A 17,189-nucleotide genomic window follows, 5' to 3' on the forward strand; every position below is an offset into this window, starting at 1 on the left:
AAGTTTCTTCAAAGTCTCAGACCACCAGATAAAGAAGGAACTCCTTTGAATTTCTATCTGGCTTTGAATTTCTATCTACTCTTTTAAAAATGTATAACTAGCTTATAAATATTTCACGTACTCTGCAACTCTTTACCTTACAGGCTACTGTTGTTGCTGTAACTCTTATAAAGTGATGAAGTGTTTTGGATTAAGTGTTTGTGTCAGTCTTCGGTGAAAGAAAAGACTTGTCAAGATTTTTTTTTAGTTCGTCTTCAAGTATAAAAATGAGGCACACATATTAAAATTCATGATTTTGTTGGTTCATGTCTATATTTTACAATTTGTTTGAGCTTTCCTTGTGATACTCAGGGACTGGTGTACATTAAATGTTGAAGAAAAACGAAAAGATTATCTCCTCTGTTCCATATTAAATAGCATCCAAAAGTGTATTTTGGTGAAGAAAGCAAATAAGCAATACATGTTTCTTTGAATGCTTCATTAATTTAATTTCGGATATTTTAAATTGGTGTACTCTCTTATCCTATTTGTGATTAGGTTAAAAGGTTTCTGCCAATTATACTAATTTAGCTTCATGCTAAAACTTTTTATTATAGGCTAGAGTTTAATGGTTTGTTCTGATAATGGAATGAAAGCACATTATAATTTCAATTTTTATATAACTTCACAAGTGTTTTCAGTGAGATTGAAACTCATTACTTACAACAAATCCCTCTCTCTTGTCTTTTGAGAAGGTATTTAAAGTAAAACAGCACTTATGGTATTTATGCACTTTTAGGAACTTGAGAAAATTCCCAACTCCCCCTACAAAATCCTTAATTAATCTGCTTATTTAAATTAGTTATTTTCTGTTTGCTTTTTTATATATAATTTACTATCAAAGAAGTTTTGAAAGATTTTTGCTCAGAAATGATTACTTTCAGTCCATTAAATTTATTAGAATTTACCATTACACGTATTGAATTCTTTAAAATAAATGGGTATATCACACATTTTAAACAACAAATAGGAAATTTAAAAATATTGAACTGTACTTTAACACTTTTTAACTTCTGTGTGAAAAGTTTTCTTCAAATCCCTTTAAACTTGGAATATCAGCCTGTCTTTGTGTTTGGCATTAAATACTGCCCTTCTGAATTCTGCTATGCAGCTTTTCTTATTAATCCACTGTGTTTATATTCATGATAACTAAAACATTGTTTATATCTTAACTTTTACATTCAATCAGGTAGTTTTTATTATTTTTTTTTAAATTTTAATGGAACATGCTCCTTGAAGTTAAAAATTCCAGTGTTCAAAAGTGGTAAGTGACAGGTTTTAAAGTATCAATCTCACTGATTGTAACATCCCTGCAACTGCATATTTTTAGTCATAAATAAGGAAAAAATTATTAACTGGCTCTATTTACTCTTACCTTTACAGGCCATGAGGATGTCTGAGTCACTTCTTCAAAGGCAGCCAGGTTAAAAGAAAGGCTTTTCCTGTTGCAGCAAGAAGAAAAAACACAGCATGCTTAAAACTTCAGAAGGTGTCTGTCTACTTCACGTCAGCTTACAAATAACAGAGAAAGGGAGTGTCTTAGTTTCCAGAGTGATGTATTGAATCACTTTGGACAACAGGGGGAGACGAAGATATCACCAAAGGTAAACACTGCTCACAAACCATCTTATCTCTTGGTGGCTGAAGGAACAATTTAAACATAGTAAAAACCGTAAAGGAAGACTCATTTTAAGAGTCTTGTTTTCAAGACTCTTTCAAGTTTCTTTCCTTTTTTTTTAAATTTCTTGGAATATATACCTTTGTATTCACTATTATATCAGAAACATTCTATGTTTCTAGTTTCTAGAAATTGTTTGTGGCAGAGTTTATGATTCATTTTTCTATCCTGTGTTAACTTCCTAAGAGTTCTAAACAATATTTCATATTTTGGAAATGTTTGAACTTCAATATTATTTTTCTCTTGGGATTTTTTTCACACTCTCTCCCCCCAAAAGCAAATAAGCAGGAAGTAGATTATCCTTACTATTTATGTAATAAATAAATCTGTATTTTCATTTTTAATTGAATTTGATGAATCAGAGGTATTTGAAAATACAAGCCCTCAATAACCTTGCAAAGTTAATGGGAACACACAGGTGATATTTAACAGTATTGCATACTGAGGGGGAAAAGAAAGCACTGTAGCCTTGCATAGACAGCTCATCTTTCTAAATGCAGGTGACCAGGTGACCATGGAGATTTTGCTCCCCAAGTTAAATCCCCTGGATGGCATGAATTGCAAAGGTTGAACTTGCAAGATTATACTGCATTATAAGTAAAACTGTCTACTTCTAAAAATAGTTAAGTGGCCTGATAAACCATAGCTTGTGATGAGAAATTATAAAGTCATTCTCACAGGTTGTTGGCAGCCAAAGTTTATGTTCTTATTTGGCAAAGAGATATGTCTTTTTATTATTGTTGTTGTTTTGAAGTATTTGGGGTTGAAGAGCTGCTGTTACCTGACCTGTCATTTTGCAGAAGAGGTGAAAAAAGATGATTAGTATCTTAATGAAATTATATGTTTCCTAGATTTCTTACTGTTGGTCCTGGTTATTCGAAAGAAAAACTTCATTCCAAAGAAACTAAGTTATTATTAACACTAGCAAGCCTGGTAACTTTAAATTATGGTCGTAATTGACCAGTTAATTTTGACTTGCTACAGAGCACCAAGTTTGAAATAAAAATCTAAGCCAATTAAACATATATTGTGGCTGTATAAGGCCATCCATCCATGTATTTGGATATGGCCGTATGACTGAGGGAGGCTTTCAGTATTTAACCTGCAAGGGAGAACTTCCAGGGCACCTAACTTGGTGTGGTGTAGGAAGTGCCCGTTTCTTTCTCTCTCTGTCCTGCTGGGGACAGCACCCATATTGCTCTTTCTTTGCAAAGGCCCAGCAGATACCAATCTGAGGTTCCCCCTTCTCTCCATTCCTTTCTATTTCCCAGCTCTTCTAGAAGAGAGGCTCACAAACCCTTCTGATGGACCTTTTGGACGTTGAAGCGTCCTATTACCAAGTGCTTGTCCTGCCAGGTAGTGTTGCCCCAAGGGCGGGCCTGGCCACCTCTCCCGCTGCAGTTGCTGCGGTCATTCAACTCCACCTGCATGGTGCCCTCAATTCCCTTCTCCTCACACCTGCTACCTCCACAGAAACACCAGGACCGCCCTGCCCTTCAGCACGGCGCTCAGAACCCTCACTCTGACCTCTCTGCTTTGTGCTCTGAAGCCCTTGACTGTTTCAAGCAGCATCAATACCAATTTCCCTTTGCCATCAGGCTGCAGTTTTCTCATCGGCTGGCTTGATTCCACGAAATATAGCCAATACAAGGTGGACGTGTCTAACAGACATAAACCAGGGGATCGCAGAGGAGACTTAAAAATGAATTCTCAGGAAACAAGACAATGGGTCTGCCCCTTTGCGGGAAACTGCCCTCTCCCGAGCCTTGCTCTGCTGCTCTGCTCCTTGGGCGTGCTCATTTTCTGAGGATGTTCTGCCTTGCCTGTCCTTGTCCCTTCTAAAAGAAGGGTCTCTATTTCCACCCCCCAACTTCAGCCTTAGCCAAAAGGAAATGGAAAAAAATTGCATCATAATTTCACTGCAATCACCCCCCCCTACTCATGGCCTTTCTGCTGGACACATTGCAGCTGTTCTGAAGAGCTGTTTATTCAACATTACGTAATTGTTTAGAACTTTCCCCATTATTTAATCACTTCATAGTTAGACGCTTGACTCAAATTTTCATGTCTGAAAAGGCTCACCAAAGCAGTCTGCCTCAGTATGAAGGAAGAAGCTGCACATTATTTAAATCCATAGAGTGACAGATAAGCTCCCTGCTATGACAAAAACTGCATTATGCTTCAGACAGCCTCCTTTGAGGAAAGGATGGTGAATGGAGTAAGGTGTAAGCCTACAGGCCTGAGGCAGGACCAAAGACCAAGGAAGGGAAGAGCCAGCTCTAGGAATATTTCATGATTATGTTTGTTTTATTATAAAATTATGGGTTCTTAAAAATTAAATATATACATATACAAACATACATATGTGCATATATAATTGAATATATATACGTACATACATACATATATATATGGAATGAGAAAGAATTATTTTGTTTTCCTGATTTATATTGAGGTATTGTTCCAAAGCACATTTTATTTAGTTGAAACTATGTCTTCTAAAATTGATGACAATGCAGGGCTCCTGGCTCAGTCGGTTAAACATCTGACTTTGGTTCAGGTCATGATCTCACCGTTCATGGGTTTGAGCCCCGTGTCAGGCTTTGTGCTGACAGCTCAGAGCCTGGAGCCTGCTTGGATTCTGTGTCTCCCTCTCTCTCTGCCTCTTCCCTGCTCACTGAGTCACTTCTTCAAAGGCAGCTCACGCTCATGCTCTCTTTGTCTCTCTCTCTAAAATGAGTAAACATTAGGGGCGCCTGGGTGGCGCAGTTGGTTAAGCGTCCGACTTCAGCCAGGTCACGATCTCGCGGTCCGTGAGTTCGAGCCCCGCGTCAGGCTCTGGGCTGATGGCTCAGAGCCTGGAGCCTGTTTCCGATTCTGTGTCTCCCTCTCTCTCTGCCCCTCCCCCGTTCATGCTCTGTCTCTCTCTGTCCCAAAAATAAATAAAAAACGTTGAAGGAAAAAAAAAAAATTTTAATGGGTAAACATTAAAAAAATTAAAGAAAAAGAAAATGCATTATGATGCATAAAGTTACATTTGTTTTTAGCCACTGCCTGTTACTACATTTAATGGATATTGTCTTTCCATGGTAATTTAGATTGTTTCCAGTATATAAGGCAGTATGATTTTTATGCCCATGCGTAGCAGTCTTTTGAAGGTGGTGTACATCCAGAAATGAAAATGCTGGCTATGGAGTATGAAGATCCTCATTTTTGCTGAGTATCATTACAGGATGTACTAAGTACTAGTAAATATTAAGTAATTACTAAGTATCACTGGAGATCATCGGAGAATTGATCTCAAACGTGTTTGTATCAATTTACATTCTCAACAGTGATGGGTAAGTATTCCTATTTCCACATATCCCTCTCAACACTGGCATGGTCAGTAGGGTGCGGAATTAACTAGGGACTTCCAGATATTGATTTATAAGAAGGCAACATCCAGTCTTCTTTACACTATACCTAAGTAATGTAAACATTTTGTGTCTTTATGTTTTCAGCTATTCCTATCATACTGTATCATATAAGAGTCATTAATAGCAAATTTTATGAATAACTGGCCATAAAAGTAATTGCTATAGGTGGGGAATGGTTTGTAAGTGGACTATAATTTAGTGATAAAATAGCTTCTTTCATTCAGTGAGTGTTGTGGCATAATCAGTTAAAATGTGAATCCACTTTAAGCAACTGTGCAGCACGAAAGGTATGCATTTCTATGCATGAATCTTATCCCTCGATTTGTAAGTCCCCATACTGAAACTTGTTGTGGAACAAGACAAGGTGTGTATAAATAAATTAATAAAGAAAATAAACAAATATGTGGTGAAATAGCATTATTATAATCTTTTCCCAGAGTTATTTGATTTATAACCTCACTATTAAATATGAAATATACAATCTCTTAATGTAAACTTGGATGTTTCTTTCCTGGCAATGCACACCTCCTATGTCATTAGTCACTTATGTACACTTTGCAGACCTATCAAAGTGCATTTCTCTACTAACTTATTCAAATCTGTCCTTTTGAGACAAGGCTTTATTCATTCATTCACTAAACATGTATTAACTTTCTACCATGTGCATACCATTATAGAGTATACTCAGATGTAATGATATGGCCCCCACTCTGGGGGATACTCTAGTGAAGTATCATAATATAGGATTGTAATATTCTATTTATTTTTTAAAACTAAGAGTAAGTTTACAACCTCCTGAAAATACAATGATGTAACTCATCCTGTATTTGAAGAGCAAAGCTAACTGGAATCAGTAATGCATCATTCAAAAGATCAATTCTTTGTTTCACACATACATGTCTGATTTTCCTTACCTCTGTTCTTATCAGAAAGGCAAATAATAATTATTAAGATTTTTTTCCTTAAAGAATGAAAGGATAGTAAACTGGATTATGCTTCTTAGCTGTTAATAAAAGATGGATGTCTTACCCCCTCTGCATACTTAAAAAGATATCGATCCAAAGGATAAGAAAAAAAGGAAAAGAATTCCGGATACAGAGAAGAATCTGTAAAACTAAGAGAAAGCCGGTTCTAGAGCGAATCTAGAGGGAGGGTCCCCATTCACCAAGATGGCATGGAAAGGACTCTAATAATTTAAAGTCCGGTGCATAGACTCCATGGGACAAAGGGTATCCCATAATCAGACTGTAAAGCCTAAGGAAGAAGCAATAGTTTAGTTTGTGTATAGAAGTTCTTTTTAAATTTTCAGCCTTATACATTTTCTTTACATAGGATTACGTAGAACCGAATGGAGTTTTTTGAAGTATTCTGTCTTCATTGTGTTTTGTCTTCTGGCATTTGCCTGATCTGTTATGTATATTGCAACTTTGAAGAGTTCGTAATTGTACTTTCCTTTAAAGAGTCTAAAAGTAGAGGGGCGCCTGGGTGGCGCAGTCGGTTAAGCGTCCGACTTCAGCCAGGTCACGATCTCGCGGTCCGTGAGTTCGAGCCCCGCGTCAGGCTCTGGGCTGATGGCTCGGAGCCTGGAGCCTGTTTCCGATACTGTGTCTCCCTCTCTCTCTGCCCCTCCCCCGTTCATGCTCTGTCTCTCTCTGTCCCAAAAATAAATTAAAAAAAAAAAAGTTGAAAAAAAAATTAAAAAAAATAAAGAGTCTAAAAGTAGAGGGAATATTCTGAGAGGTTCTGGCTCATTCCAGGGTATATTACTAGAAAAAGAAATGGAAATTATAAGCAGAAGATGTGGACAGACATCTGACATATCAACAACTGTTTATTTATATGTCCTTCAGGAGGTATGTTTATGTGTGTATCAGAGAGAAAGAGAGAGAGGAAGATAATAGAGAGAGAAATAGAGAGAGAGAGAGGGAGAGAGCGAGCGACTGAAGCTACTAACTAGATTGAGAAGGAGAATTAAGATGTCAAAAATCTTCAGAGACTTCAATGCTCCCCACCAAGAACTGCTTTACCATTTTGACAACCTCTTTATTTCTACCATTATTTTACATATACTTACCTTGTGCCTTGGTGCTTTGCCTGGCTCGGTGTGGTCACTGTGTCCTCCCAACATTTGCCTGCACGTGAGACATCATCAAAATCCTGCACCAAGCCCTTCGGTCGCTGCTGCTGACAGCCCAGCAGTGCTCTGCATACAACTGCCTTCATTGGCAGCAGCCGTATCACGCACGGCCGGTGCAGCTGCGATTCAGGGCCAGCTAGACTACACCAATTGTTTCCCGCAGCACATCTTTGCATTTCCAGCATTGAAAATAAGCCTCTGCAAGCTTGGAACCCCCCAAGAGCCCAGTTCCCAAGAGACTGAGATAACGGTTACAACAAATCTACATTAAACATATAGGCAAAGTGCATTAATGTATGCTTAATAGTACATGTTTAGTGTTTTCTTGTGCTGCTGTTTATAGACTGGATCAGCCAGGAAACGTTACCACATTTAAACGCATGCTTTGCTCAGCGGTGACTAAAAGAGTGGGAGGTGTCCTATATGCCACGGAGAATGTGGTTTCACTGAACGGGAGCAGAGAGCGAAGGTCTGCTCTCGCGATTTGTGGATGTTCTTTTCGGTGGTGGTGGTCGCGGTGTCCAGTGCGGGTCCTGCCTCGTTGGGCGTATTCGTGAAATAACTGAAAGAATGACGGATCGACGTAACCATCAGCACTATTTCTCGTTCGGACCTTCTTCCTTTCCTTATTTCGTCTACAAGCAAGTGCATGAATTGTGACACATGGACAAGAATTAGGATCATGCTCCTGGCTTCAAATCATAGTCAGTTGTGATTTGAATGAAATTTATACACAAATGCTACTGTGTTTTGGGCATATCTAGGAATGACTGTGTTTGCCTAAAGTGAAGTGTATTTATGTTTGCCTAGTTGTATTTTTTCCTTTTGAAGTCTCCCTAGCTGTGTTTTTCTCAAGTTACTAAGAATATTTTCTGCAACAGAAGTGTATTTTGTCAATAGAAATGTCTTTTGAGCCACATGTGTAATTCAAACTTTTCTACAAGCTGCATTACAATAGACAAAGAAACAGGTGAAGTTAATTTAAATAACATTTTATTTAACCAGCTCTTTCAAACATATAATTTCAACATGTGGCACTCACCAATTTTCAAGGGCTCAGTATCCACATGTGGCTAGTGACTACTGTATTGGATATGGAAATCCCCGTGTATTTATCCAGCGAAAGACTTGGCTGGTGACAGATCAAAGGTGGCTTATTAATCTTATGTGTTTGTTTAAATAAGCATGTGCTTTAAAATAATTTTGAACTTGAATTTTTAATTTATATGAAAGCTACTCTATAAAAGTAGACATTGATACGAAAACAAGTGGAAATTATACTGAAAAATATAAATATAAAATAAAAGGATATCTTCTTTCCCTCACCAGTTTGTTCCTCCGAAATAATAACTATGAACGCTCGTGTATGTATTTTCAGGTAAAAAAATATGCTTATAATCTGGGAATATTTTTGTATTTAGAAGACGACAATATATTTAGAATTTCTACCCATATGAAATCTTACACGAACAGACCTGTCCCGTGCTCAATGGTAAACAGAAAAATTAAATGAGATAGCCTTACGTCCTTCTTAGAATGGCAAAAATTGAAAGGACTGACAATACCAAGTGTTGCGAGACAGGTAGCAAGGTTAGCTCTTTTATGCTGCTAGTGAGTGCATGTTTTGCTACAATATGTTGAAAACAGTTTGGCATTATTTAGCAGGTTTGAAGAGACACATACTCAATGCTATAGCAATTTCATTTCTAGGTACATACCCTAAAGAAACATTTGCACATCTATACCATAAGAAATATGCAAGAATATTCCTAGAGGCATCCATCATTATCACCCCGAATTAGGCAAATGATGCAAACTGGCATCTGTATTGCAGAGGGCAAGGAAAGAGGTAGATCACTCCAAACTGGGCGGTGGTAGTTGTAATAAGCAATGAAATTTACTTACAAGGCTTGTCTTGGGCTCCTGCAAGACAATCTCTGCACCTTCCTGCCAGATTCTTAGGTTTATATAGAGGCCTTAAGTGGGTTTAGTCATGTACTACATCCAGATGGTCTTAACACCTTTCTCTCTCAAGGCCACAGGCTTGAGGAGCCTCTGTCAGGGACTAGCTTGAGGGTTACCCAGAGATTGTGTCCTCTCAACCTCCTTTAACACAACCAAAAAGTTCATTCACAAAAAATTTGGTGAATAGTGTGTGTGTGTGTGTGTGTGTGTGTGTATATATATATATATATATATATATATATAGTATGCATATATAGTGAATAGTATGCATATGTATGTCAAGAGCCAGACAACTAACTGAGCCACCCAGGCACCCTAAATCACATATAAATGATGAAATACTACACAAAACTCAAAGTGAATAAACTACAGCTGCATGCATGCAATATTGGTATTTCTCTCAATTATGATATTGAATGAAAGAAGCAGGTCACAGAAAAATGCTTGTGTAAAGTGGTTCAATTTCTACAATGCTTGAAGTAGGCTAAACCAAAGGCATACATAGATACTAAAACTGTACTTTTAAAAAAGTGCTGCAAATATCAGATGTGTAGTTACCTTTAGGAAGGAAAGAAAAATGTGTGACTAGGCAGAGACCTACGAGAGTACACATAAATGATCCCAACAATGCCGTGTCCTTTTACCTTCCTCCAGTGACCTTGTTTCCTATTCTACCTCAGCCTACCTTAAACATTGATATATGCTTGGGGCGCATGGGTGGCTCAGTCAGTTAAGTGTCTGACTTCGGCTCAGGTCATGATCTCCTAGTCTGCGAAATTGAATCCTGCACTGGGCTCTGTGCTGACAGCTCAGAGCCTGGAGCCTGCTTCGGATTCTGTGTCTCCCTCTCTCTGCCCTTCCCCTGCTCGTGCTCTGTCTCTGTCTCTCTCCTTCTCAAAATAAATAAACACTAAAAAAAATGATACATATTTTATAGGTATATCTTAGAAATTTTTGTAACCAGTAAATGCAGTCCTTCTATCGTATCAAATTCATGTATCCTGTTCTCTATTTCCTTCCTCTATTCCTGGCTCATTCTCTCTGGTCTTCCACCCAAACAAACTTTTGATGCCCCAGTACCTTCAATCCTACCCATCAATGGCCCCCTTTGAGGGCCTCATTCTCAGGTTCATCCAGTCTAAATTCCATGGAGAATTGTTATCATCACACCCTTGCGTATATACATTTCTTATTTCATAGTACTTAACTGAAAAATAAAATCCTGATCAATCCAACTCTTCTGCTCTTGGCCTGCACCTACACATGTACAAAGCAAACAATACAATACTTACTAGTTTCACTTTTACACTTACGATCTCAAAATCGAGCGGCCCTCGATGCTGCCAGATTATCTTCTCATTGACTCTCGTGGATGACTATTTCACACCTCTCTAAACAAGTATCAGTACCTTCTATCCTATCTTTCTCTCAGCTTGTGATTTTGCATCCTACTTCACAGAAAATGGGGGCAGTCAGAAGATGACTTTCAAAAATTCCCACCACCGTATGCAGTCACATGCCAACAACGCACATGCACGTAGACGAGTTCCTCCATGTATTTGTGCATGATTTACCCACGCTACTCCCTTCACATGTGCATCTGAGCCTCTCTTGCAAACTGCAGGACACTGAACCAGTAAGTCCCTCCTTTCTTTTATATCAAGTTTTCATTCTTCACATTAGTGTAGCAGCTGCCATGATGACTTCCATATTAAACTTTTCTTGACCCACTCCTGAACCAGCGATAGCTCATTTCTTTGCTCCTTTTCATAGGAAAACTCGTCAGAAAAGATTTCTGCATTTTCAGCCTCTGATTTCTTACCTTCCGTGTTCTCCTAACCCACTCCACTCAGGCTTTTGCCTTAACCATTCTGCAGATAGTGACCTTTGTTAAGGTTAAAGATAATTTCTGTGCTCTTAAATCCATTGGTTAAGTTTTGGTACTCCTTTTGCTTGATCTACTGACGACACTTGACACAAGTTGATCATGCCTTCCTCCTTGACACGCTTTCCTCCAGAGGCCTTTATCTTTATCTTTTTTTTTTTTTTTTTTAACTGATCACTCCTTTTCAGTCTATTTTGCTGTTGATACCTCTTTTTTCAAATGTCTGTTTTGGAGCACCCCAACTCTGAACCCTTAGTCATTTTTTCCCATACATCCACTTCCTTGCTGATCTTGTCTAGTCTTAGGGCTTTAAAACTTTTATACATGTTGATTACCCCAAAATATATTTCTAGCTCAGGCTATGCTTCTGAGCTGTCTACTTGTGAAATAACATCTCAAAGTCAGGATCAAACTGAACTCCTAATCTGCTTTACCCTCTAGGCCATGATTTCCCTATCTTTCTAGTTAAGCCAAATCTTGGGGGTCATTCTTGATTCCTCTCTCTATCACATACCTTGTATTTCATAAAGGAAATCCTTTGGCACTTGTCTTCAAAATACATCAAGAATCCAACCAGTTCTTACCAACACTGCTTCCATCTTAGTCCGGCCATGATAATCTTATGACTGGATTATTGCAGTAGTCTTATAAATAGACTCCCTGTTTCTACCTTGTCTCCTACAGTTAATTCTTAATGCAACAGCGAGAATGAGCCTTTGAAAATGTAAGATCAGACCAGTCCTCTCCTCCAAGCTTGGAGTGAGCTAGATAGACCTTGTACCATCTGATCTCCATTGTCACGTCTGATCCTCTGCCCCTTATCCACTCTATTTTAGTCACACTGGCCTCCTTGTTATTCCTGGAGCATACCTGGGATTCTTTCACTTTAGGGTTGTGCTTGAAAGATTCCCTCTATCTAGCATATTCTGAAAGACATTTGCAGGTTAGTGCCCTCATGTCATTTACATTTTTGCCTAAATATCACCTTTTATTTTATTTTATTTTATTTATTTATTTAAAAAAATTTTTTTAATGTTTATTTATTTTTGAGACAGAGAGAGACAGAGCATTAACAGGGGAGGGTCAGAGAGAGGGAGACACAGAATCTGAAACAGGCTCCAGGCTCTGAGCTGTCAGCACAGAGCCCGACGCGGGGCTTGAACTCACATACCGCGAGATGGTGGCCTGAGCCAAAGTCGGACACTCAACCGACTGAGCCACCCAGGCGCCCCTAAATATCACCTTTTAAATGAAGTCTACTAATCCCCACTTTAAACATTCCTCTACAACCTCTCCGTTAGCAGTTTCTTTTCCCTTCTTGGCTTCAAAATTATACATTCCGTTTCTATTCTTTAAAGCCTAACTTTACATATTGAGCATTTGTATGCACTAAAGTGTAAAGTAGTTTTCTATGACTGTGTCTTAATGACATTTGGTCTTCATTCTATATATAAAATTTTCAATGCTTTACCCTTTATCATAGCTTCACCATATCATGGGTGGCTACATTTGTCATGATGTTGTGTTTTCAAGAAGGGCTCATGGGATTATGTTTTCTGAATTCATGCATATTTGAAAATTTCTCTCTGTTGTCTTTACACTTGCTTGACAGATTGGCTGGGTATAACATTCATGAGTTTTGCTTCATTTCCCCTTAGATCTTTGTAGAGTCTGTTTCCATTGTTATTTTAATATTTATGTGGTTGTCTGAAGACAATAGGCATTTCTCACTCCCTGTATGCCTTGCTTTCCTTGCCTACATGACTGAAGAATTCTTTCTTTATCCTCACAGTTCAAGAAGTTGACTGTCACATGTTAGACCATTGTTTGTTTTGTAATGCTTCTTTGAGAAGCACAGTCTTTTGATCCAAAGATGCACATATTCTTTTATGTAAGGAAATTTTCTTTAAAAATATATATATGTTTTTCTGTCCCATTAATTGTGCTCACTACTTCAGATATAAGAATTAGCCTAGGTTTCTTCATTGTCACCTGCTCTGTATCTATTACCTTCTTTATGTCCTTTTTCTCTGCATTCCCACTATTATCTGAAGACTCTGTTATCTTTCCTATTATCCATTTTGCTATGTTACTTCTTTAAATCTAGTTATTGCCTAAGTTGCCTGTTAGTTTCACATTATATCTTACTTCTGTAATGCTGTTTCTGCTCCCTCAATTTGGTCCTTAGCTCCACGTTTTCATTTCATTAAGCTGTTTTACCATTGTAAACTTAGTATGTCAATACCTTGCATCTATGTTTTCTTTAAATTCCTCTTCGGCGAGAAGTGGTTGGAAACTTTTTCTTTATTTTCATAGCTAACATTTTCTTTAAGAGTTCATTCAAATTTTTTTTTTAATGCTTATTTATTTTTGAGGGAGAGAGAGAGAGAGTGAGAGCATGAGCAGGGCAGAGGCAGAGACAGAGGGAAACACAGAATCTGAAGTGGGCTCCAGACTCTGAGCTGTCAACACAGAGCCCGATGTGGGGCTTGAACTCATGAGCTGTGAGATCATGACCTGAGCTGAAGTCAGATGCTTAACCGACTGAGCCACCCAGGCTCCCTTTAAGAATTCATTTTTTTTTTTTTAATTTTTTTTTTTCAACGTTTTTGGGGACAGAGAGAGACAGAGCATGAACGGGGGAGGGGCAGAGAGAGAGGGAGACACAGAATCGGAAACAGGCTCCAGGCTCCGAGCCATCAGTCCAGAGCCTGATGTGGGGCTCAAACTCACAGACCGCGAGATCGTGACCTGAGCTGAAGTCGGACGCTCAACCGACTGCGCCACCCAGGCGCCCCGAGAATTTATTTAATTTTCCCTTTAAACATCCTTTCTGCTGGGGAAATCTACATGAAGAGTCTCAGACCTTTTTCCTGTTTCTTATGAGATTTTGACATGGGAGGGAGGAGCTAAGTATCTAGACCTTTTGTTTCCTTTTTTTCCTGCCTGCCTATGCATCTCTTCAATTTGCTCTTCATGTTGGGAGAGCATATTTTAAAATCATTTAATTCAAGGAACAGAAAGAGATCTTAATTTTTTTTTAAGAAACTACTTTTTCGTTTCTTTTCTTTTTTAACATTTATTTTTGAAAGACAGGGAGACAGAGTGTGAGCAGGGAAGGGGCAGAGAGAGGGAGACACAGAATTCGAAGCAGGCTGCAGGCTCTGAGCTGTCAGCACAGAGCCTGACGCGGGGCTGGAACTCACAAACTGCAAGATCATGACCTGAGCCGAAGCTGGTCGCTTAACCAACTGAGCCATTTAGGCGCCCCCAGAAAGAGATCTTAAAATCATGGTTTCTTAACCAGTAACTTTGGAAGTTTTTCAATTTCTGTGCTGCTTTCGATAGTAATGATTGTTATTTGGCAAGAAAAAAAGCAAATTGAAAATAAAATGATATGGCTAAGTGCATGCACCTAGTTACAGAGATATTCTCTGACTCTGTATCTCTTAGTGCCCTTATAACTATATTTCTATTATACTGTTATTTCCTGCTAAACCCCACAAAACAATACAGAGATGTCAAAAATGTTGATTTTTAGTCTTTGTGTCATTCACAATTTGAGTCAGCTGGTAATTTTGTATGCTAATTTTAAAAGTTCTTTATAAACAATTTAACATATTTTGGCTAGTTAATCAGGAGCAGGGATTTTGATTTACAGTGTCCTGCTGTTATAAATTGAGATATTCTGTCCATTTTTTTTATGAAGGAGCAAAGGGATGTTTCATTAAATTTCAAAGGCCTGTCTCGTGTCTGACCATCAGTGTGCTATTATTACACTTAATGTCTTGTTCCTCATGAGGGAAATCTTTTTCTTTTTTAATCCCCTGTCACTTTCCAAATCATCGTTTTTGAGAATCTACCAATCAAAGGAAATTGTGATTCTTTGAGCCTCTCTGCTGTACTCTTTGTAACCATGGAAACCAAGCCAAACTGTTACCATGGTAACCTTCCTGAAGCCATGATTTCTCTCATTATCAGTTTTTCATGAGATTAATAAATTCATTGGAAGTTTAATATAAATAATGCTGTATTTGTGTATAATTTATGGCTTATTTTTAATTTACTCTCATTTAAAATTTTATGTAACTGAATTTATGATTCATGATGGAAGAACAAGCACACTCAAGTGGCAATATTTTGAGCAATTGACTGAGTGTCTGAAATGAGAATTAATTTGATCTTGATGCTGAGAATCGTGGCACATATTTAGTAGCTTCAGGTTACTTTCCACCCCCGCTCCCCCCGCCAACTTGGTTCTGCAGTATTTTATGCCATTATATTATATATGCTATTTTTGGTGTTCAATTTGTATAATCAACCTATGGATAAACACAGAGGACATAGTTGTGGATAAATAACAGAAAGTAAATTATATATACCTTGGGAACATAAAAGCAATTGTATCTTTATGTATATAATGTGTGGTGAAAGAGAGTATGATTTTATTAAAGAGCTAATTTGATATTCTTGGGAGTCGGTTGCTACTGTTTAAATTGGTAAATCAGGAATTAAAGCATAATCATATTTCAGAGTAATTTGATAAATATATTCAGATATTTATAATATTTTAGAATATTTTTAGACTATCTTCTGATATGCATCCAAAGAAGGAAAAAAGTAAATTGTTAAAAAGAAAAGGGGATCAAGATGGAAATTAGGATGTAAGAATCGTTATTTTATTTTATTTTATTTTTTATTTATTTTTTTTTTCAATGTTTTTTATTTATTTTTTGGGACAGAGAGAGACAGAGCATGAACGGGGGAGGGGCAGAGAGAGAGGGAGACACAGAATGGGAAACAGGCTCCAGGCTCCGAGCCATCAGCCCAGAGCCTGACGCGGGGCTCGAACTCACGGACCGCGAGATCGTGACCTGGCTGAAGTCGGACGCCCAACCGACTGCGCCACCCAGGCGCCCCCAAGAATCGTTATTTTAAACTCTTATATGGTTTGATGTTTATGTTTTAAACAGTAAGCATTATTTTTTTTAATATAACAACTGTTTTCATTTGCTTATATCTTTCTAATCTAAATACACACATATTTTCACATAGTGGTAATCATAAGTAACATATAGATTTAAATTTTTCACTTAATATTATATCTTAAACAAGGAGCCTGGGTGGCTCAGTCGGTTAAGCATCATGATTTCATGGTTTGTCAGTTGGAGCCCCACATCAGGCTCTGTGCTGAGAGCTCAGAGCCTGATGCCTGCTTTGGATTCTGTCTCTTTCTGTGCCCCTCCCCTGCTTGCACTAATTCTCTCTGTCTCTTTCTCTCTCTCAAAAATAAATAAACATTAAAAACATTTAAAAAATGTTATATCTTAAACAAAGTCCATTTAAACAATAATTAAATTTTTTTTAATTTATTTTTTAAAAATCAAGTTAGTTAACGTACAGCATAGTATTGTTTTCGGAAGTAGAACCCAGTGATTCATCACTTACATATAACACCCAGTGCTCATCCCAACAAAAGCCCTCCTTCATGCCCATTCCCCCCACGCACCTCCCCTCCAGCAACCCTCAGTTTGTTCTCTGTGTTTAAGAGCCTGTTATGGTTTGTCTCCCTCTCTGTTTTTATCTTATTTTTTCTTCCCTTCCTCTGCGTTCATCCGTTTTCTTTTTTAAGTTCCACAAATCAGTGATATCTTGGGATATTTGTCTTTCTCTGACTGACTTATTTCGCTTAGCATAATACGTTCTAGTTCCATCCACGTTGTGGCAAATGACAAGATTTCATTCTTTTGTAGTCTTCCATTGTATACATATACCCACATCTCATCTTCTGTATCCATTCATCAGTTGATGGACATTTGGGCTCTTCCCAGAATCTGGCTATTGTTGATAGTGCTGCTATAAACACTGAGGTGCATGTGCACCTCCGAGGCAGCATTTTTTAATCCGTTGGGTAAATATCTAGTGGTGCAATTGGTGGGTCATAGGGTAATTATATTTTTAATTTTTTGAGGTACTTCCATACTGTTTTCCAGAGTGGCTGCACCAGTTTGTATTGCCACCATAAACACTAAGCACTTTAAATGAACATCAAATCAAGATTTTTGT

At 38.0% G+C, this 17,189-nt stretch overlaps 1 protein-coding gene across 1 annotated transcript in view; it reads right to left on the reverse strand.

The window, feature by feature from the left end:
* Nucleotides 1-8,238, reverse strand: part of PLSCR5 (phospholipid scramblase family member 5) — a 29,016-nt gene extending 20,778 nt beyond the window's left edge. Inside the window, exons 1-2 of the mRNA XM_058732510.1 lie at nucleotides 7,211-8,238; nucleotides 1,415-1,481 (exon numbers count right to left, since the gene is read on the reverse strand). Of these exons, the coding sequence (XP_058588493.1) occupies nucleotides 1,415-1,481; nucleotides 7,211-7,458 (315 nt within the window). The 5' untranslated portion in view covers nucleotides 7,459-8,238. The remainder of the gene's footprint in view (nucleotides 1-1,414; nucleotides 1,482-7,210) is intronic.
* Nucleotides 8,239-17,189: the final 8,951 nt, after the last annotated feature.

Source organism: Neofelis nebulosa, chromosome 5 (genome assembly GCF_028018385.1).
Source record: "Neofelis nebulosa isolate mNeoNeb1 chromosome 5, mNeoNeb1.pri, whole genome shotgun sequence".
Taxonomy (NCBI): domain Eukaryota; kingdom Metazoa; phylum Chordata; class Mammalia; order Carnivora; family Felidae; genus Neofelis; species Neofelis nebulosa.